At 37.5% G+C, this 27,985-nt stretch overlaps 1 protein-coding gene across 2 annotated transcripts; it reads left to right on the top strand.

The window, feature by feature from the left end:
• Window positions 1-145: 145 nt before the first annotated feature.
• LOC149834302 (AT-rich interactive domain-containing protein 4-like) lies at window positions 146-27,985 on the top strand. 2 transcript variants are annotated; one of them, XM_090011324.1, is made up of 15 exons: window positions 146-330; window positions 2,312-2,506; window positions 3,383-3,436; window positions 19,682-19,770; window positions 19,881-20,139; window positions 20,930-20,986; window positions 21,732-21,763; window positions 23,043-23,178; window positions 23,304-23,477; window positions 24,422-25,060; window positions 25,809-25,946; window positions 26,743-26,841; window positions 27,219-27,319; window positions 27,488-27,578; window positions 27,665-27,985. In XM_090011324.1, exons 2-15 carry the CDS (start codon window positions 2,435-2,437, stop codon window positions 27,788-27,790), a joined length of 2,067 nt encoding a protein of 688 aa, XP_089867450.1. In that variant the 5' UTR covers window positions 146-330; window positions 2,312-2,434; the 3' UTR covers window positions 27,791-27,985. The 2 variants fall into 2 exon arrangements, with proteins under 2 accessions (XP_089867450.1, XP_089867449.1); XM_090011323.1 differs by lacking the exon at window positions 146-330 and adding an exon at window positions 400-1,591.

The raw sequence follows: 27,985 nt of genomic DNA, 5'->3' as shown, positions 1-27,985 counted from the left end.
TGCCACGTAAGAGTCGGTGCGTAGCAAGATCTTCTTCACGTTGCTCAAGTTGAAGAGAGAGAAAGGCAGAAGAGATGCATCTTTAAATAGAGACGTAGAAAACTGTCGAGCGCTCGAGTTTCGGTCAGAGTTGGGAAGTTTCAACAATCAAAATCCGATGGAAACCCAAAACAAACACCAAACAGCAACCAAAGAACCCCCAAAAAGACAAAAAAGAAGGATGAATAAAATCCGGTGCAGAAAAACTCAGTTCGATCCCAACACTATTTTCCTCTTTTTCTTAATCCCTGAATCCCGTGGTAAAGAAAAGCCCCCAGAAAAGTTCTCCAGGTCTCTCTCTCACATACCACTCTCTTTTTTCTTCCTTTTGTTTTAGTAACAATTTTCTTAACTCCCCATTTGTTTTCTTCTCTTGATTCTCATTTGTTGACCTTTTTGTGCGTCATGTGCTTTAGAAAAAGAGAGACGAATGAATGCGCACCTACACACATACCCACAAACAAAACCGAGGCCAACCCATTCATCCGTCTTTGACAAGTTTCTCTTTATTCTCGTTTTGTCTTTACTTTCAATTCTAATTTTGTCATCCCATCGATCCATCCTAGAAATAATGATGATGATGTGGATGATCCGGAGATTTAATTGCTTTTAGAGTGCACCGTCTCTCCTCTGTGCGTGTTTATATTGGGTGATTTTTGGGAGTTGTGGGGAGTCTCGGGTTTACTGTTTGGCTTTGCTTTCTCCTCTTTTTAATATTGTTGATTCCATCAAGTTTACAGCTCTCTGTGTGTGTGCTGCTCCTTCCCTTATTTTTCATTGCTTTTTATTTTCCTCGATTTCAGCTTGGTGGGTACGCTTGTTTTGGGGGGGTTTAGTTTTCTCTCTGGGTTTTGATTGTGGGTGGGAGAGTTTGGGGCTCGGTGGGGAGGAGGAAGGGAGTTTTGAAGGTTGATTTTGGATGAGATGGGAGATTGTTAAGAGGCTTTTAAGGGTGTGGGTGTGGAATAACGGGGGTTTTCTTATGGATTTTGGTGATGAATTAAGAAGGTGGTGTGTTCGGGTTTGATTGGGATTTGGGGGATCTTTAGTTTTGGGAATTTTTAGTTTCTTCTTCGATTTGCTTAGGGGTTTGGTTGCATGTGTCTGCTTTGAGGTTTAGTTCTATGGGGTTTCAACTCATACATCGTTTGGTGAGTGCCAATTGGTGTTCTGGGGTTGGGATCAAAGTTTGTTGAGATTTGATAAGATTTGCGCATGAGTGGTGCATTGTGTGAAGAATGGTGCATTTGGGGAGAAATTGATGGTTTTAGCTGTGGTCCCTTAGTTGGTTTTCGGTTTTAATCTTCTGGAAGAATTGGGTTTGGGTGTCAGGAGTGCTTGAGTTTTAAGTTGTGGAAGGCGCAGTATGTATCTTGTTTGCTGTCATGTATAGAAGATGTGGCAAGTTCAAGGAGGTTCTGCTCTTCAGAAACAAATATGTACCCTTATGGCTGTGTTCTGTGGGAAAGGATTCAATAAGAAGCCATATGAGACTATAAGCGATGGACCAATTTATGCATTCCCAGATCTTGTTTCTGCCGGCCGCCTACAGGCAAGTTTTTTTGTTCTTATCTTCCTGTTGCTTGTAATTAAGTAGTCTGTTGAACAAGATAGTTCTCTGTAAATTTCCAACAATTAGGTGTCCGTTTTCTATGCACAATTTCGTGTACGATGCCGTATTTAGTTCTAACGGCATTCTAGTTATTATAATCTATTGTAGAACTTAAATATTGAGGTTCAATTGAATCTCTGTGTTTCTCCCTTCTTTATTTAGTTAGATATGCATTGTTGAAGAGGATTTGAACTAGGTTTTGTTGAAGGTTCTTTTTTCTTTTTTGACCAACGTCAATATGTATGTTGGAGAGGATGTGAACCAGCTTTAGTTGAAGTTTCAGGACTGCATTGCTTATTTGAATGAGTTTTGAGTTGTTGGAGAAGATTTGAACTAGCTTTTATTGAAGTCTCAGAGATGCATTGTTTATTTTAATGAGTTTTGTATTGAAATATAAATTGTTGGAGAAGATTTGAACTAGCTTTTGTAGTTTCGTTGAAGTTTCAGAGCTGCATTGCTTAGTTTAATAAATATGCTTGCTTTCAATATGATATAGCATCTCTTTCCTGTTACTATGTCTGTTGGCTGATCTGTTGAAGGCGATAAGAATTAGGTTTCTTTCAATTTTTAAAAATTCTGTGCCTTTTTTATTTAGCGTGTCTAGCTTGATGCAAAGTTAAGGTTTCACTTTTTATGGTACTTGATGGATAAATTTTGTAGGTTCATACCCTTAACAATCCCAGCACTGATGAATTTAGATGTTCCGTGGAATCACTGGCGCCTGATTTTGTTTATTTGCAAGGAGCATGGTCTAATGAAGAGAAGGAAGAGGTTGGCTCTCTAATGTGGGGGGGTGTTGATTTATCAACTGTTGATGCAATAACTGGCCTTTTTGGTTCTACATTACCAACCACTGTAAGTTCTCCCTATTTTCAGCAATACTGCATAACTCATGGATGATGTGTGTCTCCATGATCATGAGTCTACACTATTTGGGCTCAATGTCCATGATTATCAAGCGCTATTTTCTTTGATGTCCATTCAGAGGCTCAACTAAATGGCCAGATGAGATTTTGATGAAAGAAACTTGATTTGAAACCCTATGCTCCTTAAGCCACACCAAAGGAAAGATAAAAAGAGTCAATTTCATTGGGTCTGCTTCTGTAGGCTTTTTGCAACACTTGGATACCTTTTTTGTTGTTTTTATATCTGGAACTTGGCAATTTAGGCCAAGTCTTAGTTTAACTTGAACACATTTGTGAGTTTGATATCAAAAGGATAGTCCATCATAAAAACAAAAGATATCAAAAGGATAGTTCTTGCTTCTACTTTAGGGCATTCATCTTTTGGCCTATTCAAACAAAGAATGTATTTGTCCCCCCCCCCCCCCCCCCCCCAACATACTGGTGGAGCTTGTGTAGATTTCTCCTATATCAGATCACTTACTATATTTTGTAGTTAATCCACAATCAAGTCTGAATAGTTTACTTGTTGCTGTTATACTTAGCTAGTTAGCTGTTTAAAGAGGTTATCATCTAGCATTTCTAGCTTGATTCTTAGGCCAGCATGCTTGTTTCCTCTATGTTTGCTGTTATGTTGCGTAAGTCAAGACCGTACCAACATTTTGGAGAGAATTAGATTGCTTGTAGCATGCACTTGAAGCTCAGTGAGGGTCTGAGAATGTGAGTGCAGGTCATTTTTCTCCAATGAACTATAATTTTTTCTACACAAAAAAGTGAAATATGATCTTCATCTGTTGCATGTTCTAAGTGTTTGAGAATGTGAGTGCAGGTTTATTTGGAGCTCCCAAATGGTGAGAAGTTGGCAGAGGCCCTTCGGTCAAAGGTAAAAGCTCATTTTATTTTCACTTAATGCTTTTATCTTTTCATTTCTTTGATCATTTAGTGTGAAATATTCTCTTGAGTTGAACTGTTGATTAGAAGAATTGTATTCTTTATGTGAATGTATCAACCCAAGCTGACATAAGGAGCAGTGCAGCTAACCCTATGATACGTCAAGAAAGAAAGGGAAATAGTAATAGGTTGGCTGCTCCATGTTTATAGCCTATGTTTTTGGTAGAGAACCATGCTACGACATTCTTTTGATTGAAGATGTGGATATAAAGAAACAAGAATCTTTCAATCACATTCAATGTGCTCACCAAAGATTCAAAAGAACACGCATAACAAGTGTCCATAAAAGAGCACACTCAATACCAAACCCACACAAGGGGTATTTCATAAGAGGGTTAAAATAAATATTATTTTATTCATCATCATGCAAGAAGCATTGCATTACAAGAAAAGGGGAACACCCCTATTTATATACAATCAAGAGGCAAGAAGGCGAGGGACTCAAAAGAGTTGTTGGACTAGCTCCAACGGCTGGAAATAGAGCCGTTGGAGCTAGTCCAACGACTCCTTTGACTAGTCAACAAAGTGTTGACTAGTCTAACTCTAGTTCTAAGTGAACTAGATAAAATAAAAATAAACTAAAGAAAATAAAAAATATATACGTCAATAATATATATATATATATATAATATATATACACATATACATAGATGACAAGCAAGGTTGCTAGACTAGGAAGCGGAAGCAGGAAACAATACAATATAGGAAGCAGAAGCGAGAAGCGTGTTAAGTTTGTGTACCAAATATATATGTATTTATATGTATATCTATATATGTGTGTGTATTTAAAAGTCTGTAAACCAAAATAACCATAGGGGTATTTCGATCATTTCGAATTTGTAATAGTGGTCAGCCCATTAAGGGCTGATTGTGTCTTTTTTATTTTATTTGTTGTCTTGAAATTGGATGGTGATGGGACAGCTCCAACTAGCTGTTGGAGCTACCCCCCAACAATCACATATGTGACCGTTGGGGGCTAGCCCAAGAGCTAGTTGGGCTGGCCCCACTACCCCTCTCTTGTTATAAATAGGGGATCACCCCTTGTAAATTCTCACGCTTTCTCAAGCATTTAGTAATACAAAAGCATTTATATTTTACACTCTTGGCCCTTGTGTGGGTGGTGTGAATTGATCCATAAGTGAGTCTCTGTGGGTTGGTTGTGTTCTTGTAATCCCATAAGAGTATCTCATTTGCTTTTGTTTTTATTTTATTATATGGTTTCAGAGCTTTGGTGCTCTTGGGTTGTGATTCATTCAGAAAAGCCAAAGAGAGGATCGTGAGATTGGTGGAGCATCGGTTCATGGGATCGTTTTATTGGAAAGCGCACCATTAGAGTTAACTTCAACAAAATTCTTGCTATTTTCTTTTTTTCTTTTCTTCTGTCTTTATCTCTCTCTTTCTTTCATTATTGAAAAAATAGAGGATGAAAGAGAAGTGGTCGTCTTCATTCCCGTGAAACTTAGCAATACTAACTATGTGATGTGGGCATTAATAGTGAAACATAAAATATGAGAAAATGATTTATGGGGTTTGGTTGATGGCAACAAAAGAGAGCCTAAACTTATACTTACCAAGATGGAAGAAGGAAATGAAGTGTCTCTTCAAGAAGAAGCGATGTCTAAGGTTGTCACCGAATATGAGAAAAAATGGAAAGAATGGAGGATGAGTCATTCCAAGATAATTGGATGACTCATCAATAGTGTTGACATCAAAAAATGCTCTAGCTTAGCAAAATTTGATTTTACTAGTGGTGCATGGAAGTATCTTAAAGATATGTATAGTCTCAAGGATATTGCTCACATATGCAATGCGCAAAACAAGGTGAAAACTATGACCCAAGGAGAGATGAGCATTAAGAAATATTACAATGCCCTCCCTCTTTTTTGGGATGAATTGGCTCGTCCCCAAGATGTAGAATTCTGTGAAAAACAAATTAGAACGGAACATTTCTACTAATTTGTTAATGGGCTTAGACCTGAATTTGAAGGGACCAAATTTTCTTTACAGAGGAGGTTTACCTACTATAGTCGAAACACTTGAAGAATTAACTATGGAGTAAAAATAAGTTTAAAAAACCATTCTCTTTAAAAAGAGGAAGAATCCGTGCTTGCTATGCTAAGACTCGAAAATCACACAAGGGCTTATAAGCCCCTCACTTTGAAAGAAATAATGAGAATGAAAGAAATTTCAATAATTATGGAAGGAGCCAAAACGATAAAAGAGGCGATCATGAATACATGAAGTGTAACAAACTAATATGCTATAATTGCTATGAGCTGGGTCATATTAAGCCCTTTTGTACTAAAAGAAGGAAAGAAGATCAAAGAGATGAAAAGAAAGTGGCTTCTGTGGGACGATCTCTTGAAAGAAATGGTGTAGATAACTCCAAATGCATCGGTTCATTATCCTTGGTACAACTCATAGAGGCACTATATAACCAATGTTCAAGAATCGAACTTCTTCCTTCTTGGGCACGATCGTATCCATATGCATTGACCCCGGTAAGACTTCTTAGATTCTTGATTCTGGCGCTTCTTTTCATATGACCCTAAATGAGTCCACACTATTCGAATGTCATACTAACCCAAATGATTCTTATGTTTCAACCGTCGATGAAACTTCTTTAAAAATCAAAGGTTTTGGGTCTTTACAAAAACATCAAACCTTTTTTACCAAATATTAGAGTAGTGTCAAAATTAAATTTAAACCTCTTATCCATTTTCTAAATTGCGGATCATTGATGCAAAATATTGTTTTCATCTAATGATTGTTTGATACAGGATCTTCAGTTCGAGAAGCTGATTGGGCGAGGCCATAGAAGAAAAAATCTCTATGTTATGGACAATCTTGAATTATCAAAACTTACTTTCTGTAATTTTATGGAAAAAAATATATAAAAAATTGGCACAAGAGACTAGGACATCCTAGTGTGTCAAAATTACATTTGTTTTCATTTCTTGCAAGTTATAAAGAAAGATATTTTGTTTGTGAAAGATTGCATTCTTGATAAAATGAATTCTTTACCTTTTGGGCTTAGTCATTTTATATCGAAAAAACTATTTGAGTTGGTACATTCAGATGTATGGGGACCGACTCTGGTTATATCTAAAGGAGGAGTATTTTATTATGTTGTTTTTGTGAATTATTATAGTAGACACCAGTGTTATTAAAAACGCGCCTAAAGGCGCAAAAAGCGCGCCTCGCCTCAAGGCGAGGGGCTTTATGCCTTGAGGCGCAAGGGTAAAGCGCAAAACCCCCGAGGCGTGCGCCTCATAGGCCTTGAGGCGCACGCCTCGAGGCGAGACGCGCCTCAGGAAGAGGCGTATACGCCTTAATGCATTTGGTCAAATGAGGGTCACCAAAAGTTAGGGCTTAAATAAACCGCCCCGACTCTAATGAGGGTGAAAACCCTCATTTTTTTCTTACGCCTCTTTCTGTCTGTTTTTTTTTCTCACAACAGTCACACTCTCTCGGCTCTCACAGCGTTGTCTCTCTTGTGGTGGAGCCCCAAAACAGGTACGCTCTCTCTCATCTCTAGTTTTTTTTCTTTCTCTTTCGTTTTTTCTCACACAACCTCGTTTTTTCTTCTCACGCAGCCTTTCTACTCCTATCATCCCTCCCAACTCCTCTCCAACACCAACTTACAAATAGAGTCTCTCTCTCTCTAAAGTGCTTGTGCTTCTGACAACGGTAGGGTGTCTTTTTTCTTTCTCCACACCAAAAAAGAAGCCAACACAAAGGCCATGCCAGCGATAGATGAGGCAGTTTGAGATTAATCAAAATGAAGAGTGGCTCTGGTGCCATAAAGCTTGTATGGCTCTTGTTCTGGTAGGGGTCCTCTAATCCCAACTTGCCTTTAATAAAAAAAAGGCTCACTTCCCATCTCAAATGCCCAGATTCCAAACGGGACGACCATGAGCGTTTGACCAAGATTTTGCCTCTGGCACGCACATCCCAATGCCGAGATTCCAAACAGGCCCTTAGGCCTTTGGTGAGGAGGTACCTTCAAGGAAACTAGACGGACACTAACTGAGGTATTGATACGATGAGCGGTTAAACATGAAATGCTTATTAGTTAGGTGGCAAACTACTTTTATATTGTACTATTTGATATGATAAAAAATAAATTGAGAATACAACCATGTGATCATATACGTAATAAGTTGGCTCTGATCCAACAACCAGTATCTGATGCACACAGAAGGGTATGAAGCTGGGGTAGGACCAGATTTGTGGTGGAGCCCCAAAACTGTTATGCTCGGTTTTAATGCAGATCACTTGTTTAAATGGATTTGTCAGACCTTATAAGTATACAAAAATAATGTAGCACATCCCAAATTACCTTGTCTACCCCATGCTATAAGTTGCCTTAAGTTTTAAATATTTAAGATGAGCACCCCATCTTTTCAAGGGCAAATTTCTCCAGAAACTATGGGTACTATAGACCACGTAAAGTTGATGAGGTCCATAGCTTAATTTGTACTGATAAGTTCGAAAACCAACGTCGTGTATTTTTTGGAGCACATATTGGTTATATCATCCTCAAGGACCAGTGAATTCTGGTGTTGAGCTGAATTTGAAACAACGTACATATACTGCCAATGAATTTACAGTGTCCCCATTGACCGCTCTGGCATCAACCCAGGAAGAATCAATTTAATCACCAAGTTAGTCTTTATCAGCTGGTAATGGCAAGACGTTCTAATGTATTTAAGATACAACTCACCTTAACAAAATTCCTTGCATTGAAAAAGTGAAATCAGAAAGGCCATTTGCAAATGTCCTCAGATACTTGAAAATCCCGTTAATAAAAGTTGATGTACCCTATCCAGGCCAATTGGGTAGATTGTTGTTATACCTGTTTGCAAACCCAGTGTAAGGAATGCTAGAAACTTACTGGAGGTAATTGCTACAACTTGAGGGGCTTAAGTCCACCCATACAACACACAAAGCTCCAGTTGAGTGCTACCGGAGGAATTTCAAGGATGACCAAAAACATGAAAGACACATTTGAGTATAATATCTGAGATTAGAGAACTTAGCGACTTTGAAATGATATTCACACAATTGATCACAAATATATTTACACAAACACCACATCTACTTCACTGTCTTGTTTATCTAAGTAATCGAACTTTCTTGAAGTACAACCAACAACAGTTTTGCATCAACAAGAATACACGACCCTGACCCTTTCCCTTTACCTACTCAGGGTCCAAAGAAACAACCAAAATAAAAAGGAAAGAATTAGTAAACTTGGATAAAAAAACAGCAGTTGCTGCTTCATCAATAAAGCATTTCTTATTTATTTATAATTTTAGATAATTTTTATAGTTTTTCTTAAGTTTTAATAAATTTTTTTTGAGGCTTACGCTTTGCGCCTCGAGGCTTACGCCTCGCCTCAAATTTTGGCGGAGTGCCTCGCCACGCCTCAACGCTTTTCACAACACTGGTAGACACCCTTGCATATTTTTTCCTAAATACAAATATGAATTATTTGATTATTTCTAAAAATTTTATTGTTATACAAAGACTCAATTTAAAACTAATATTAAAATCTTTAAAACCGATTCCGGAGGAAATTTGTATTAAAGGATTTCAAAAACTATTTTGACTTACATGAGATTATTCACAAAAAATCATGTCCTTATACTCAACAAAATGGGCTAACTGAAAGAAAGCATAGACATATTGTTGAGACTACTAAAACACTTCTTATATCAATAAATGTTCCAAAATTGTTTTGGGTGAAACCACTCTTACAATGATTTATTTGATAAATAAGATGCCTTAAAAAACTATCGAAAACATTTCTCTCATTGAAAAATTATTTAAAACATCTTCCAATTACAAAAGGTTGAGGGTCTTTGGTTGTAAATGCTTTGTCCTTACCGACAAAAATGATAAACTTTTTCCAAAAGCTGTTCCTTGTGTTTTCCTAGACTATACCGAAAATAAAAAAGGGTATATATGTTATGAAATTAAAAGGAACAAGCTATATGTCTTAAGAAATGTCACTTTTCTTGAAAACGAAAAATGGATTTGGTAAAGAGAAAATCCAAGAGCAAAGTCATAGGAATGATAGAAAGCATTGGGTGCAAGTGTACTTTAATGACATATTTATAGTTCAGACTTCTAGTTCGCAATGTGCTGAGAGTATAAACAACAACTTAGAAAAGATTGTTGATAGGCATATCCCTTTACATGAATTTGTTAAAGCTGTAGAAAGGAACATAGCAAGAGTATGTGACACAGAAAATGAAAAAAAAAATCAGAATGCACAACAAAAAGCCAAATTCTATCACCAATTCTCCTCTTAAAGATGATATAATTAGAATTTATACAAGGGGCACATTAGAAAATTTTCAAAAAGAGATTGAAATGACACAACGCTGATTTGGAGACCATGTTATATGGTAAAAGATATCTTATTAAAGAATATCTAAAAGATGACAGCATAAATATTGATATTTAATGATCATGCTAAAGATATATCTGTTAAAATGTATCATTCAATCTTTGTAATCTTGTATATATTTTATATATTTAAAGGATGATACATGTACATATATGGTATATATGCATATGTATCTTCCTAATTATATATATAAAATATATATTTCTCTATTATTAGGCATAGGGGTAGTTTAGTCATTTCCCCTTTTTACGCATATTCCATTTGGAATATGTTTGTAATTTTATTTTTATTTTTTCATTTTTGTGGTTTGCGCCACCTAGGGAGGCTCCCCAAAGAGTCATTGGGGAGCCCCCGTTGGGGGCTGGGGGCTCCCAACGACTCCTTTGGGAGCCCCCTATGTGGCTCCTCTCTTGTTATAAATAGGGGTTTCTCCCTTGTAATTTATTCACCCCCTTGGAGGAGCTTTTGCTCCATGTAATGAGTGTTACACCCTTCCTCTCTTCAATAATATCAACTTATGCCTTATAGGCATTTTTGCCCCTTTGTGGGTTTATGTGTTAGCACATTATGTGCTTGTGTTTTCTTCTTTAGTGGGTATATTCGCACTTTATGTGCATGTGTATTGGTTCATTATTGAACCTAATATATTCAAAGATGTTTTCTCTAAAACTAAAAGTAATGGAACATTATAAAGATATAAAGCTAGACTAATAGCTAAGAATATGAAATAGACTATGATGGGACATTTGCTTTAGTTGCTCGAATGACTATTGTTAGAACTCTTATTTATATAACATCAATTAAAAAATAACCAAATTTTCAAATAGTTGCAAAAAATGCCTTTTTGAATGGTAATCTCAATAAAGAAGTTTACATGCATCCTCAACCAGGATTAAGTTTGGCACATGGAAAAATTCTTCGGTTATGAAAAGCCCCAAAGGCTTGGTATGATCGATTCAGTAGTGTGATGACACAACTTGATTTTAAATATTGTTATACTGACACTGTATTGTTTGTTAAGTCTTTAAATGATGATATTGCTTTTCTACGTTGATGATATGATTATCACAGGAGGTGATAAGCAAGGAGTAGTCATATCAAAGATGTGCTCAAAGCCAACTTTGATATAACAGACCTTAGTTTTTTGCGGTACTTTCTTAGAATAGAAGTGGCTTAGTCACCTCGTGGTTACTTGTTATTGCAGACTAAGTATGCAACAAAGATTATCGAACAATCCCAACTCTCAGATGAAAAACGAGTTGATACTTCAGAGGTCATCAATGCAAACATGAAGAAAGACGATAGAGAACCTTTGAAGGATCCAACTCCATATAGACAAATGATTGAAGCTTTATCTTATCTCTCTATTACTCGTCCTAATATTTCTCATGTTATTCATTCTGTTAGTTAATTTCAGCATGCTCTCATTACAATACATGTGAGTGCTGTAATGAGAATTATTAGATTTTCTAGAAATTCTATTAATTATGAGTTATTTATTTCATCCTCTTTTTTCGTTAGAAATTGTTGCATATTCTGATTCTGATTGGGGAGAAGATGTAAATGATAAACGGTCAATCGTTGGTTCTTGTGTTTTTGCAGGTGATTCTCTAATTTCATGGAGATGCAAGAAGCAACAAAATGTGTCCCTCTTTTTCACTGAAACAGAGTATCGTGTCATGGCAACAACTAATTATGAATTAGTATGTTTGAGACAACTGTTAAAAGACTTGGAAATTCACATTGCAGAACCCTCGAGATTATGTTTTGACAACAAGTGCGCAATAATCATACATTCTATGAAAGGACCAAATACATTGAAATTGATTGCTACTACATTTGTGAGGAATTTTTGCAGAAGACCATCACATTGCCATATGTTCCATTTGAGTATCAACTGATGGACTTCTTTACTAAAGGGCTTCCGTTACCTAGATTTCACTTCCTACTTGGCCAACTCTCGGTTGTTACACCATGAGTTTGAGGGAGGGGGTGCTAAGATTGTGTACCAAATATATATGTATTTATATGTATATATAAATAAATATATCTATATGTATGCATTAATATATATGCGTGTATTTAAAAGTATGTAATCCGAAATACCTATCAGGGGTATTTTGGTCATTTCATATTTGTAATAGTGGTCAGCCCATTAGGGATTCACTGTGCCTTTTTTATTGTTCTTTTATTTTATTTGTTGTCTTGAAATTGGATGATGATGGGATATCTCCAACTAGCTGTTGGAGCTGCCCCCAACAGTCACAAATGTTACCAATGGGGGCTAGCCCCCCAGCCAGTTGGGCGGCCCCCACTCCCACTCTCTTGTCATAACTAGGGTTGTACATTCTCATGCTTTCTTAAGCATTTAGTAATACAAAAGCATGTATATTTTACTTTGTGGCTATGTCACATGGGTGCGGGTACGAGTGGAGCAATTTCAAAAATTTTGAACACGGGGACACAACTATATATATATATATATAACAATAATAAGATGTAATTTTTAAAGCAAAAATAAAAAAGTAATTCTATTGAAATAACAACACAAACTTATCAAAATATAACACATAAAGAAGCTTGTGAGTGTGATAACAACAAGACTTATCATAAATCTGCCTCATCGTCTGAATTAGAGGATAGAATAGGATCGAGGTAGTCCATGTTGAGAGCATGCAAATCATGTTCTCCCTCCAAGTCAAAATCTTCTGGATTTACATCCTAATACTTAAATGGTCCACAACTGCATCAAAATATGATTAACTTAGTATCTAACTTCAAACTTTGAATACAAATATTTAAATACAAACTTTGAATACAAAAGAAAAAAAACTATTTATACTCATCTTTGGTGCAACAAGAAATTAATCGTATATTAGAGTGAACATAAACCAAATTCTCCACTCTTTTACTATTGGTGCTTAGGTATGATGGGTCCTTCCAAGTGGTACATGCAATTATTTGTGGAGCCCACTATCTAAAGGTACCCACATACTCAATGGATGTCGAACCTGGGAGAAAGAGGTCAGCACGTTCTCTCCAAACCTGCTACCACATGTGTCAGTTGGGCAGGTGTTGTGTATTGCCAAACATAGCCAAGTAGTATTCACCAATCACCATGGCTTCCCACCTTTAGAAAGCTCTTAGAGAGGCTTTAGCATACATACTCTATGTGTGTGTGAGTGAGTGCCACATAACCATTCTAAAGCCTGTAGAAAGACGCGTTAATTACGGCCAGGGTTACCGAAAACACTATAAGAGGTTGAAAAATGTGTTTCGTAGGAGGCCATTTTCAAAATGGGAAATAAAAATGTTGTGAACTTGAGCATATCTACTTCAATTTCTTTTACAACACGATAATGTAGTAGGTTGGGATAACAATTTCATTGCAAGACGTTGCAGATTTGGTGTCTCTGATCCATATGTTGCCCACCAATTAAGGGGATCTTCCTTGTTCCTTACCATAAGTGTTGCAAAAGAATCAAATCTCCAGTAGAGAACTTTTCAAACTCACTATTTACAACCTTAAACATGTGAGGATCATTAAAAAGTCTTCCCAAACATATAATTTTATTCCTTGATATCTCAGGATCTTCATTTGGAGAAACACGACCAAGACCTTCTCTTAACCATTTTGTTGCATAATATTTTGAATTGAGAGTGTGTGTCATGCAATGCAAAAATGTATTGCTTTTATCACATCTTCTCACTAAAACTGAATGTACATGATTGTAAAATTCTGAATCATCAAGTGCAACATCTTTCTTTTCATGTTTGAAAATGATACTTTGAACTTTTTCAATCATATTATCTTACATTTCATAAATTCTATGAAGCATGGGTACATTTCTGTCAACTTCTCTCAACATTTTCCAAATAAGCTCTGTAAATTCAACAAAATATGTAATTTTATCCCACCAAAAATCATCACAGATGCATTTTTTGATAGCTTGAGCCTTAACATCATCTTCAGTACGATAAAAATCTTAATCTTGATCAGCCACCATCATCATTAATGCATTCTTGAGTTGCTTAATTTCTTTTCATCATAACAATGAGAGAAACAAAACGAGTTTCAACAACTTTCGGTAACTTGAGATCAAAATGCCTATTAAATATAGAAAGGGCATGATGATGGTTTACAACAAAATTTCTAATATTTCGAACATCATGCTCTATTTTCTCAATCTATAAACATATTTCACGTGCATGTGCATCATCTTTTGATGGATTGCATATACTCTTAAGTGTCAAATTTAAACTATGTGCTGCACAAGAAGTCCAAAAAATATGTGAATACGTATCTTCAATTTCCAAATTCATTCCTGCATGTCTGCAAACTGGAGCGTTGTCAGTAATGATTTGCATCACACTTTCTTCACCCACTATCTCTTTAAATATTCAATATCTTTATACTCTCCGGATGCATCAACAGTCTTAAAAAAATTGACTCATTAAGTAAATAAGCAATGAAGTTTATCAGTGGTCGCCTTTGTATATTAGTCCACCCATAAGAAACAATAGACACTCCATGTTGTTTCCATGCAAATTTTTGGGTCTCTAACTTCAATTGTATTTTTTTCTTATGCAAGAATGACTGTTCTTAGTTTTTCTGAATTAGGAGGCACATAACCACTCAAATTACAATTAGTCAAAGATGTAATCATATCTTTCCAGTATGGTCTTCTAACTACATTAAAAATTATTGAGCTTGAGTAAAAGAATCGACCAATCTTTTTATCAATTTCTGTTCTTGCCATGTTTTTTAATGACCCTTGCATAGTTTTATTGCCTTCCATCTTTCTTTTCTTTGAAAGCTCTTTTTGTTCATCACTAGCAATAGCAAAAGGCAGATTAATCGAATCACTTCTCATCTCTGCAATTTTCTTCTTTTGAGCTTCCTCTTGTTCTTTCTTTAATTGCTTTAACAAGTCTTTGTCAACCCTAGAACATGCCCTAATTCTTTGACCACGAATATGCAAAAGATGTGCTTTTCACATGCGTATAAGAACCCGTGAAAGCAGTCTTATATAGATTATAAAGAAACTGCACATTCCACCACCACCACTAGCTTTTATCCCTTTTATCACAAGCCTCCAAAGTGGTGGAGAAACTTCTAATTCAAAGTTAGAACTTGAACCAACTGTATTGACACTGCCACTAGAACTCACCATTATATCTAAAAAAGTAAAAATTGAAAAGAAAAGTGAAATTGAAAACTAAACACAAAATCGAAAAAGTAGGAAGGGGCCCTTTGCGCCTGCCTGCGCTGCAGGAGAGAGAGAGCGACTAGCAGGGGCGTCGCTTTTGCCAATGCTGAAAAAACTGAGCGGCAGGGGCGAAGCCCAGAGTTACTGGAAACTTCTTAGGTAGGTGGGAAGCTCGCTTCTCGGAACTCGCTTCAGAAGCACGATACTCCTCGCTTCCGAAACTTCATGGGAAGCTCAATTCCCCCATGCTTCTTCTATGCTTCTCATACACATGGTCTATGCATACTATATACTTTTCTCACATTTTTTTATATCTTTTTCATGTATTTTCTCTCACGCTTTCACTCACTTTTCATGTACTTTCTTTAAATTGGCAACCATCATTGTTAGATTTTAACAAAAAATTAACTATTTTACAGAAAAATCATGAAATATGATGATCAGTTTTATTTTAGTTTTTATTTGTTTCTTGTTTGATTCCATATTGCTTCTTTTTTTATTCATATTTCACTTTTAAATTAAAACTTCGCTTCCCGCTTTGTATAAATTTTAAAATGCATCACTTCTCACTTTCGCTTCCTGTATCGTTTTCCGCTTAGTTTGGCAACCTTGGCGAAGCCCCTACCAGATAAGATGCAGGGAGGCAGGGCGAGGCCCCTGCCTACCTAAGGGTGCTCAGGGGTAGGGGCATCGCCCCTGCTGAAAAACCCCAATCGGCAGAGGGCATCGCCCCTGCCAAAGACCCACGTGTGGCAGGGGCGATGCCCCTGCCATGCTGGGCAAACGAGCAGCAAGGGGAGGCAAAGCCCCTTGCCGAACACGAGGAGGGGTCGAGCCCCTCCTCTATGAACAAAGGGTGCAGGAAAGGGGAGGGGGGGGGGGGGGTCGAGCCCCTGCCTATCCTGCAATAAGGAGGGTCGGCAGGCCCTACCTATCGACAATGAAGGAGAGGACGAAGAGGGGAGGGGGAAGAGACGCAGAGAGGAGGTCTAGGCCCCTCCCTTGCGTACAAAAGGAACGGGGAGGCCGGGTGGGGATCGGCCCCTCCCCTATAGAAACAGGGCAGCAGGAAGGGGCTCAGCCCCTCCCCTGCGAAAATGGGGCACCGGGGAGGGGCTCGGCCCCTCCTCTGCGCAAACAGGGAGAAGAAGAAGACAACGAGAGAGAGAGAGAGAGAGAGAGAGAGAGAGAGAGAGAGAGAGAGAGAGAGAGAGAGAGAGATTACTTGAGAGGTGGCCGAAAAAAGGGGTCATTGGCGTTGGGAGATGGCGCACGGGGGGTGTTGGCGTCGGCTGTCGGAATACGACAAGCGAGAGGGAGAGTCGAGCATTGGGGGTTGTCGGCGCCGGGTGGCCGGGAAACGGGAGAGAAAAGGGAGGGTCGAGGGGCGGTGGCAGAGGTGGTCGTCGGAGCTCGGATGAGAGAGGACCCTAACCCTCAAATTCTGTTAAAAGAATTCGGGGGGGGGGGGGTATTCCCCTCCTCCCTGCGCCTCTTAAGGGTCGGGCCCCAACCCCTCGACTGTTTTGGAACCGGGTTTGGATCCGGACTGATCCGAGTCCAAATTAAATTTTAAAAATGGACAAAAATAGACTCAGTCAAAGTTGTCCGAGTCCAAAATGTGGATGGACTCGGCCCCGGTGCATTGACCGAGTCTGACTCTTCGTTGACCGTGTCCGCCTCGTGTCCGAAGCCGCACTCGTGTTGGGGCATGTCGACGCGGGTGCGTCGACCTTATAGCCGAGTCCGTGTGACTTAGCTTTGTGGGTGGTGTGAATTGATCCATAAGTGTGTCTTTGTGGGTTTGTTGCTATGTCACATGGGTGCGGGTATGGGTACGAGTGCAGAGCAATTTCAAAAATTTTGGACATGGGGACACAACTATATATATATATATAACAATAATAAGATTATAAATTTTAAAGCAAAAATAATAAAGTAATTCTATTGAAGTAACACCACAAACTTACCAAAATAATGAAATATAACACATAAAGGAGGAAATCATTTTTTTTTTGTTTTTATACGTCTTTTGACCTAAAAATAGACGAAAATGGACTCGGTCAAAGTTGACCGAGTCCAAAATATAGATGGACTCGGCCTCGGTGCATTGACCGAGTCCGACACTTAGTTGACCATGTCTGCCCTGTGTCTGAAGCTGCAACCGTGTCGGGTACGGTCGACGTGGGTGCGTCGACCTTTTAGCCAAGTCTGTGTGACTTAGGTTTGTTGTGTTCTTGTAAGCCCATAAGCGACTCTCATTTGCTTTTGTTCTTATTTCATTACAAAGTGATGCATTTTAAAATGTATAGGAAGCGGGTAGCGAGGAATAAAAAAATCAGTATAAGAATTGAATGAGAATAGAAATGGAACACAAATAAAAACTAAAATAAAAGTGACTTCTTAAATTTCATGATTTTTTAGTGTAAGAATTACAATTTTAACAAATTCTAAAAATGATGACTTTCAATTTAGAGAAAGCACATGAAAGTGAGCGTGCAAGAATAGAGATTCCCATCAAGTGAGCGCGCGAGAATAGAGAGGAAACACATAAAAAACATGAAAAGTAGAGAGAAAACATATATAATAAGAATAGATGAAGTGTGTGGAAAACATAAGAGAAGCATGGGAGAATAGAGATTCCCATCAAGTTTCAGAGGTGAGGAGTATCACACTTCCGAAGTGAGTTTTCGGGAAGCGGGCTTCCCACCTATCTAAGAAGCTTTCGGTAACTCTGATGACAAGTCTATACTATGAATACAACATTAAACAATCCTATGATATTCATCATTAAATAACACAAAAAGGTAATTCAATTCTATCTAAATTCATCAATTATGACAAAGGTGATAATAAAAGGATGGTTCTTCTTTTGAGTCATTGTTTCTAAGGTGATTTGATCCAAAAGACATAGAGGAGAGATGTTTTTCTTTTTGTGTGAAAATGGGGTCGAAATGAACCACACCCTCTAAAAAACAAAGGTTGGCCACCACTTCTCTGACCACGGTGAGAGTTGACTCATACTATACGGCATGTACCATACAAAATAGTAGGATAAGACCTATATAGAGAGGTTAATAGTTTAATCTGATGATTGAATACAATTTTTACAACACTAGTTTCAATCAGTGAGAGCTTAAAACAATTTTTTTAGAGTACATTTCTTTTTTTTTTTTGGTGAATAAGAGATTAGAAAACAAGGATTTGCCTCTTCAATGGAGAAATTTTTTCAAAAGCTTAAGTCAAATGATCCAACTATAGTTAGCTATTACAGTCAATGAGTTCAGGGAGACGAAACTGTATGTTGCTGTCATATAAACTGTCACATGGATATGGCTGTAGTATGGCCATTTTTATGGAGTTTTCCAATACAACTGATACATAAAGGGATAGGCTACGATTGTAAAAATTGGGTGTCTGTGTGACATAGCATATAAGTATCAGGCGGAAGTGATTTTTAGAGTTAACCAATAGAGTATGTGATTTGAAATTGAATATTTAAAATACTTATTAGTCATTCTTCATTTATATGCTTTTGAAGTAGTTGTATAACCCAGCTCCCCTCAATAAAGCATAATAATAATAATCATACAACAAATCTTATTCCTTGCATGTTTGCAAATAAGTTTGTGAAGGGACTCTCAAAAAGTTAGTTCTCTATGAAAAATCTGTAAACATGGATAGAGTTTTCTTAACAAAAATATTGTACTTCTCCAGAACTTGGAGAATTTTCATGAAAATTATGGAGATATTCCTTTTTGAGAAATTCAATGTATTGCTTTTGAAGTAGTTGTATAACCCAGCTGCCCCCCTCAATAAAGCATAATAATAATAATAATCATACAACAAATCTTATTCCTTGCATGTTTGCAAATAAGTTTGTGAAGGGACTCTCAAAAAGTTAGTTCTCTATGAAAAATCTTTAAACGTGGATAGAGTTTTCTTAACAAAAATATTGTACTTCTCCAGAACTTGGAGAATTTTCATGAAAATTATGGAGATATTCCTTTTTGAGAAATTCATTTATATGCTTTTGAAGTAGTTGTATAATCCAGCTGTCCCCCTCAATAGAGCATAATAATAATAATCATACAACAAATCTTATTCCTTGCATGTTTGCAAATAAGTTTGTGAAGGGACTCTCAAAAAGTTAGTTCTCTATGAAAAATCTTTAAACATGGATAGAGTTTTCTTAACAAAAATATTGTACTTCTCCAGAACTTGGAGAATTTTCATGAAAATTATGGAGGTATTCCTTTTTGAGAAATTCAATGTATTGCAGTATTTTTATGAAATTTATTTTTCTTAATTTCTTGCTGCCTGATATTTGTCACATGGATTTAAATTGCCAAATGGGAATGAGGTGTTGACAAACATATTTTCAGCTCGACTTGGAGTATGGAAAACTACCACCAGATTCGTCAACAATAATTTTTGGTGTAGCCCTTTGAGGAAAATATCTATTTATCTTCAGTTTTGGCACAAACCTTCTTGTGGCTCTTTTCAAAATATAAGCTTGATTATGAATATTATGGTTTTTCTCTGGCAGGGTATTCCATATGTCATTTACTGGAAAAATGGATTATCATGTTATGCAGCATGCCACTTTTGTCAGGCACTGTTGTCAGTTTTACAGAGGTAATATTCCTTTGCTTATCAATTCTTTGTTGTTTTCTGCAACTGTTTCCTTTTTTTGTTGTTATTTTTGCATCTGTGGCTGTGCCTTATTTCTTTTCTTTTGGAAACAGTTCTATCAGCCATACCTGGGATGTGTTTCAGCTTGCTCTTGCATCCTTCAGGCTATATTGTGTTCGTAACAGTCATGGGCCATCAAATGGCCAAAAGGTTAGTGCTAAGCTTGTCCCTCGGCTTCTTGGAGAGCAGCCAAAAATTGCCATCAGAGATATCAATGAAGGAGAGGGATCACCTAGTATGCTTCCTGCTGTCAGAATATATGACGATGAAGTGACCATGAGATTTCTTGTCTGTGGAGTTCCACATGCACTGGTATGCATTACTTGTCTGAGTCATCAGTCAAATAATGCTAATATTAACATAAAGGGTTCAAAGTTAGATTAACCTATCTATCTATCTATCTATCTATCTATATATATATATATATATATATATCTGTGTGTGTGTGCGCGCGTGTGTGTGTTCATTTTTCTACCTGAAACCTGAGACAGCCAATGTTTAACTTTAGATCTTGAGCTTTCCCATTCCTATAGATTGATGATATTATTTTCTGGGTTTCTCCATTTGGTGTCAGGCTGTGGACTTGTAGTTAGTGTTTAACTTGGTTTAAATGGTTCTCTGTCCATGAAAATTTGGCAACTGATCTTGAATGCATTTTGTCTGGCTTGAGAGTCAGGGTTGCTGTGTCAACAATTTATGAGTGATTGGTTGGTTTACACTTATGTGCACCCACCTTGGACCAGGTCAACAACCTCCCTCACTTTATCTCACCATACAGATGTGCTCGGCATGGTTTATTTGCTAGGGATCACACCTTGGATCATGTTTCTTGAAGGTAAAATCATGATGTTTTGGGTCCTAAAAGTTTTGATACATTGTTGGTCACTGATTTTTGAAGCCTCTGAATACACATCACAATCACATGATTGAAAACCTAATCTTTACTAAGTAAGCCATGTAGGTCACATCTGTGTGGCTTTTGGACCATCCAGTCATTTGATTGGACAGTCTAAGGTGGGGGCACACACATGAAAATCTGGTGCAAAGCTACCATTTTTTTTAATATAGCATATAACATCTTTATTAAGTTTATTCTTTGCAGGATGCGTGCTTGTTGGGATCCCTGGAAGATGGTCTCAAGGCTCTACTGAACATTGAAGTAAGATGGTTATAAGCACTCTGGCTGGTGACTTATATTTGAGTTCCGTCACTTTGTTATGAACTTGGTTGTAGCTGTCGTTTCCCTGGAGTCTCGTGCTATTGTCATCATCCAGTGGGTTACTCCCCAATTCTGGTTTCCAGCTTTGTCCTATGTGGTTTCTGTTAGAATTCCAATATAGTTAGAAATATTAACCACAGTTCCAAGCTCAATCACCCAACTCCCTGCAATCCTCACAGCATCTTGGCTGGATATCCATTGGGCTGTCTGCATCTATACCATCCTGGGTAGATATCCATGGGGAAAACATCTACCACAGAACTTGGAAAGCCCAATTGTTTCTGGCCAAGTTGGTTCTAGAAGATATGAATGCCATGCTACACAAAAATCAGCTGCTTGTCTGTATGACCATGCACCATGGATGCGACTTGCTGTGCCACACAATTCATTAGATGGACTTTCATCTGTGCTAAGCCGATGTCTGTAGTAAAGTTTCTGATGATCATAAATTTTAATAATGGGTTATTAGGTTTACATTGTGCACCACTTCTTGAGAAACAAAAATGAAAGGGGGCAGTCCTGAACCTTTTTGGCTGTACTATGATAACCCAGCATCTAGTGCATTAAGCATTTCCATGGATGCATAAACATGCCAGCATCTGTGACAATTTAATTGGTACATTTATTTTTTATTTGTTTCTTTTCCATCCATTGGTTTTAACTTGTCTCTTGCTTTATGCCTCAGATACGTGGGAGCAAGCTTCATAATAGGGTCAGGTAGCATGTTGCTTCTCTCACTATAACTTTACATCTTGTCCAGTAATATAGAAAATGGTTTTTAATATTGCAAATGCATTATTAGTTAGCTCGTCATTTAATGTGTCAGGTTCACCAGCCTTTTATTTCTTGCTAAAATTCCTGTTAATTATCATTTTCACTTTTTGAAAATTTTTGCCATTGTGGTTATGAGATAGTTTCCCCTTTCAAATAGACTTTTGCTGACGGGTGTTTGATGGATGTACTACCTTGATGACACTTTAAATTCTTTTCATATTCATTGGCTGGTGAATAATGTCTCAGTGTGGGAGCAATACGATTGAATTGTTCATTTTGCATCCTTCAGCAACTGGACGACTTAGCTGTGTTTTTTGAAATCTGGAACGATGTTTAATAAGTTGAAGAAAAAATGTGGTTGTTTTCTGCTTTGTGAAGATAGAATTGGAGCTTGTGGTGTTGCTGTGATAAGTTTAATGTGCCCCTTTACGTATCCCCTCTTCCACTCCTAGCATGATGAAGGCTAGTTTGCCCCTTTTCCTGGTTTCATGTTAACTGGTGACTCTTTCATAGACCAGTTTTTATAGAGAGATTCTCTTTTGATCCTATTTCACAGGCTAAGCATTCAAATTATCTGTTAGAAAGTTCTATGGTCTGGGTTTTAAGCTAGCTACCATATTTGCTGTATCTAGAACCTTCAAACATCTTGCAGAAATGGCATTGTGAGTCTTAAAATAGTGTATTATCTGGAATATTTTGGGATAGCCTGCAATATTGTTTATGAATCATCTACTCATGGAAACACAAGTGTCAAGCTCAAATGCTAAAAAATGGAAAATGTATAGGAACAAAACTTGACCAATTCAAATTCCTGAAGACATCTCTGTACGGTTCCCCTACCACCTTTATTATTTTCTGTTTCAAGGTTTGCATTTTTTATTTATTTTTCTATATTTTTGCTTCCATGTTGTCCCCTGGTGATGACTTTCTATTCTGCTCTGAAATGATTGCCACATTCAAAGGTGATGCTTTTGAAATGCATTTTTGTGCAAACTCTTGAAATTATTTTATCAGTATCTGGTCTTTCATAAGCATTTAATTGTGTCAGGCTGTCAGCTATATCACCTATGTGCCTTTTCCATTGGACTCTGTGGATTGTGAGGAACCAATTCCTTTTCTTCTATTAATACCTTGGCTTTTGAACATTGATGCAATTCCAATGTGTCTTGGCAATACTGCAATAATTTGTGCTATCCTTTTCTTTTTAATATTTTCTGGACAGTGCTGTGCCTCCACCTCTTGCTGCTGGAACCCTTTCTCGTGGTGTCATCACAATGCGATGTGATATATCCACTTGTGGTTCTGCCCACATATCATTTCTGGTTTCCAGTAGCGCAGAGACTTGTTTCGATGATCAAGTACCTCTTCCTCTAAACATTAAATCTCATTTTTGGTTAACTTTTTCTTTGATACCAAAGCACAATTTCTGTTTTAATACTGTTAAGAGGTAAAATTTTGATGAGGAATTATATTCTGTTGTCAGCTGCTGGAGAGCCATATCAAGAGTGAACTTATTGAGAAAGGTCATCTGGTTCATGCACTGCCCTGTTGTGATGAAACAAAGCCATCTTTGTGTGATCCCCGTAGATCCACATCAATTGCTTGTGGAGCCAATGTTTTTGAAGTTTACATAAAGGTTCCAATGTGGGCTGCACAGGTTCCCTTCATTCCTAGCTCTTGTTGAAATTTGTTGTTATTGTTATTACTGGTTTGCATGCTGCTGTCTGGAGCAATTGGGAACAGGAAACCTTTTTCAGGTGTCATAATCTACTATTATTATTTCTTTTTACTGGTTCAGATGCTAATGGGGGCAGGAAGCCTTTCTCAGGTGACAAGATTAATTAGGTGTGATATGGATCATGGCTGTATGAGTCGGTTGCATCCGCCTCAATGCTGTGTAACAGTCCTGGTTGGATGGCTTTTTAATAATTCTGAATAAAACCTTGAAGAAGAACTATGTCTGTGTTTCCAAACCATGTCAGTCTCAGATGAGGCAAGAAAAATCGCCGAGCCGAGTCCACCTGAGTTTTTGTTGCCAAATATAAGGCAAAGTATGCATACTTTGATGTCAAGTTTGCTGAGCATCGTGGTACAGGAATCTGTGTGCCCAGTTCTTTTCTTTCAACTGCATGTCCATTTGTAGCCTTGACAACCAACACCCCTCCCCCCTTCTGCTTTTTCTTTTCTGCTTGATTTTAACCATGTTATTATAAAGGTAGAAAGGAAACATATTAGAAAAGGAGTTAACTCATGTCCTATACCTTAAATTCTATATTTCTGTGGCATTCATCACTTCCCCCTTATTGATGCTAAAGTAATTGGTTTAGAATAGATCATCTATGTTGGTAAGGACATACAAGTGGTAATTCATATTCTTGCACACAAATTTCTAATTTCAGTACTTACCAATTTTAGACTTAATTTTGAATCAATTTGGATTTTTCAGCCTCTTTTTTTTATTGAAACATGTCTACATTTTTCTTGAGACCTATGTTGGTTAGATTTTCTTGGCCTGAGAACTCAGTGATCGGGGGGGGGGGGGTTTCTTGTACTGATAATATGTCATGAAAACTTAAATAACAGTGCTGTACTTCTATTCAGGTTTTGAGGCAGCTAGCACCTGAAGCTTCTTACCGTAGTTTGGTTGCACTTGGCATTGCAAGCGTTCAGGGTTTGGCTGTTGCTTCTTTTGAGAAAGAGGATGTTGAACGCCTTCTATTCTTTTGTAACAAAAAATCAAAAGACTCTATGGCACCGGACTGTCATGTGGAGCTGCCAACCTGGCTGAGGCCTCCTGCTCCTTGTCGGAAAAGGCCCTCTTTACTGCAAACAGCAAGACCCTCTATAAATAACTGTCCAGTTGATGGTAAGGTTTCTAGAGGTGCAACCACTGAGATGGACCTTGACTTTAATATGCACATTGAAACAACAGAGAGCAAGTGTATCCCCTTGATACCAAGTAAACAAAGACTAAAAATTCCAGCAATGAGGCCTATTCTCCATACCAAAAAGCATAAGTTCTTACCATTTTCTGGTGTTTCTCGAGTTGAACGGCAAGAAGGAAGCCTTGCAAACACTAACATCTCCAGCATGCCCTCCTTGAAGCTCAATAATGTAGCATCTACTCCAGTGCATCAGAAGTCTTTAAATTCTTTTCAGGCACAGCAAATAATTTCCTTGAATCCCTTGCCGCTGAAGAAGCATGGATGCAGTAGATGTCCCATACGAGAGTGCTCTGAGGTATTACAGCCATTACTGCTGTTGTGTTTGAAATTGTCCCAAAAAACACAATTACTTCTATGTAAAGAGGCTTGAATGGTTGAGTTGAAAACTTGGATGAGGCGAGTGAATAAAAAGTGACAGTTGTGGTATTATTGAACTTAGGAGCTGGATGTGAGCCTCAAACCCAACCACTGAAGATTTAGACCCTAGACTTATGGTTGATGGCTTCTCTGCTCTATCTTGTTTGCGCCCTTTTGTAGATTATCAGAGCCTAGCTTTTCATCTTTTATTAAAAGAATTTATTTATGATATCTTGTTAAATATTCATCAGCTTTTTTACTGGAGATATCTGGCTAAGTAGGAATTTTTGTGGATAAAGTATTGTGTGTGTATGGGCATGCGTGCATTAGTTAGTTAGTTATATAGCCTTGGTGGAATGTGGGACCTTAACCAGAGACCACCTGGTCAAGGACGATGTGTATCTACCAGCACCTATATGCTTATTCTTTACAGTATTTTCAATTTATTAGTGATGAAACTCTTGTATTTTGATCTTTATTTTGTAACCATCTAGTTTCATTTTCTCATTGTATGGACCCCAAGAATAACACTTCTTAGATTGTTGTAAATTATTTGAAGAGTAATTAGATAATTGGATTATCGTTTAGGTAAATTAACTGCCTGTCCATTGCCTTGCTCTACCCTACACACTTGAGATTACTTAGCAGTTGTGCACTCCTGGACTTCCATGTGCTATCTTTTGCAGGAAGAATTTTTAAGGGATGTCATGCAGTTTCTCGTTCTTCGTGGACATGCTCGGCTTGTTCCTCCTGGTGGACTTGCTGATTTTCCAGAGGCCATACTTAATGCAAAACGCTTGGATCTCTACAATCTATATAGAGAGGTGAAATACTCATTTTCTAATGCTACTTCATTTTGATATATTTTTCCCCCTTTTATGTGGATCTGTTTTTGTTTCTGTTCATGTCAAGTGGAATCATTTTGAAGATGATGGATAGTATCCTGGTATTTCTTCATCGCACATATGATAAACCCCTTGTTAAAAGGTTCTTTTTGGGTTACACTTGTATATAAGGGGGTATAATCATCTTTTGCCACTTATGTATACATATGGTATTAGTAGGATGTATATGGGGCATTCTTGTCTTTTTTTAATATACTCTCAATTGTAAGAATTAAGAGTTAATGAGAAAGGTATGGCACGATAGTGTCTAACCCTCGTTTTTCTCCTCACTTCTCTCTTATTCCCCATCTTCCTCCTCATCTTCATTTTCTTTCATTCTCTGTTTTTTCTTTTACCTTTGGAATATTGAGATGTAGAACCATGCTGTTCACGATCACTTTCATCAAATACCATAACTTTTCTTGTGCTAACTGTTTTGGTTGGATCTGAATATGATTTTTCAGCTTTTTGAAAAGAGCCTTTTTTATCATATTGAAGAGAAACCATTTTATTAATATGGCACAGATTCTGCTTTAAGGTTTGGTACTCACAAGAAACAACCTATTGCTTTGATGTGAGACTCTGGAATAAAAGTGCAGCATTCAAATTTTATTAGAAAGCATTCAGTAAAAATGACTCAAGTGGTGTGCTCAAGGAATTTCATGCAGTACTATACTTTGACCAAGTAATGTTTCACATTCTCACTGCTGCCATTGACATCACATTGGATGAATAGGTTGTTTCAAGAGGAGGCTTCAACGTTGGGAACGGCATTAACTGGAAAGGGCAAGTCTTCTCAAAGATGCGGAACCACACGACAACCAACCGAATGACTGTACGTTTTATATCATCATCGCTGATCTTTCAAAAGACAAAAGGAAAAGAACATTTCTTTTTATGTCTTTTCTCTCCCTGTTGTTACCAAAGTTTGAACTCACTGAACCTGATTGGCTGCTAGATTTGCTTTTGTTTGGGTATATGCCAAATAGGATTTGGTTAGAAACATGCCTGATTTGTCTCTTTGTCTGGCTGGCATGGTTGATAACTACTTGGCTTTAGCCATTAAATCCATAGTTTTCTTTATTTTGGTCTCTACACTCGACTGGGTTCTTCACATCAACCATGGTTTGGAATTTGACTTTGTATCTTTCGAGTGTTTATCAAGTTGGAATTCACATACACTTATCCCAGATCTAATCTTTTCTATCTCAGGGTGTCGGAAATACATTAAAAAGGCATTATGAGACCTATTTACTAGAATATGAACTTGCACATGATGATGTTGATGGGGAATGCTGCTTACTTTGTCGAAGGTATGATGAATATTTATTCAATCAGGATTTTATGAGCATGGCTGTCTTTCGTTATAACTCATGATGTTGCTGCTGCTTTAGAAAAACTAAGGGTCGACCACTATTTGATTGATGTGGGAGCTGTTAACATGGTAATTGTGTTTCAAACATGCATACACTTTTTTGCAGTAGTGCAGCTGGAGATTGGGTGAACTGTGGTATGTGCGGTGAGTGGGCCCACTTTGGTTGTGACAGACGGCAAGGTCTGGGTGCCTTTAAGGTAAAACACGACTTGCTGATACTTGCCTTGTGAATAGAATTCATAGTGTTTGTAACGTGCTGGATTTTAATCTGTTCATAATCCAGGACTATGCAAAAACAGATGGATTAGAGTATATTTGCTCTCGGTGTAGCTTGACCAATTTTCATGCACAGTCGGGGCAGAAGTTCCGGAAAGCTGCAAATGGATGCTCACAGGCAGTAGCATTGTAGCCTAGCTTTGTACAAAATTTGCCCCCTCCCCTTCAATTTTTTTTTCCATATGAGAGAAGTCCCCATTGTGATCTTGTGTCATAAAAATTATAATATATTAATCATCATATTCATAGTCATACAGGTAGTCTCCTTTCCTAACTTGTAAATTGAAAGTTATGGAGGGTGGATTTTCTGCTCCTTCGGGTTTCCCCA

This window comes from Nuphar pumila, chromosome 6, assembly GCF_984573655.1.
Source record: "Nuphar pumila chromosome 6, dmNupPumi1.hap1.1, whole genome shotgun sequence".
In the NCBI taxonomy this organism is placed as follows: domain Eukaryota; kingdom Viridiplantae; phylum Streptophyta; class Magnoliopsida; order Nymphaeales; family Nymphaeaceae; genus Nuphar; species Nuphar pumila.
The sequence above is the reverse complement of the archived record's forward strand: the minus strand, read 5'-3'. Positions and strand labels throughout refer to the sequence as shown.

Bases quoted from the DNA above. Each gene is read 5' to 3' on its own strand.
- LOC149834302 (XM_090011323.1), top strand. From the start codon at position 1,436: ATGTGGCAAGTTCAAGGAGGTTCTGCTCTTCAGAAACAAATATGTACC. The intron at 1,592-2,311 runs GCAAGTTTTTTT...TAAATTTTGTAG, and splicing joins TTTCTGCCGGCCGCCTACAG to GTTCATACCCTTAACAATCC. The intron at 23,179-23,303 runs GTACCTCTTCCT...TTCTGTTGTCAG, and splicing joins AGACTTGTTTCGATGATCAA to CTGCTGGAGAGCCATATCAA.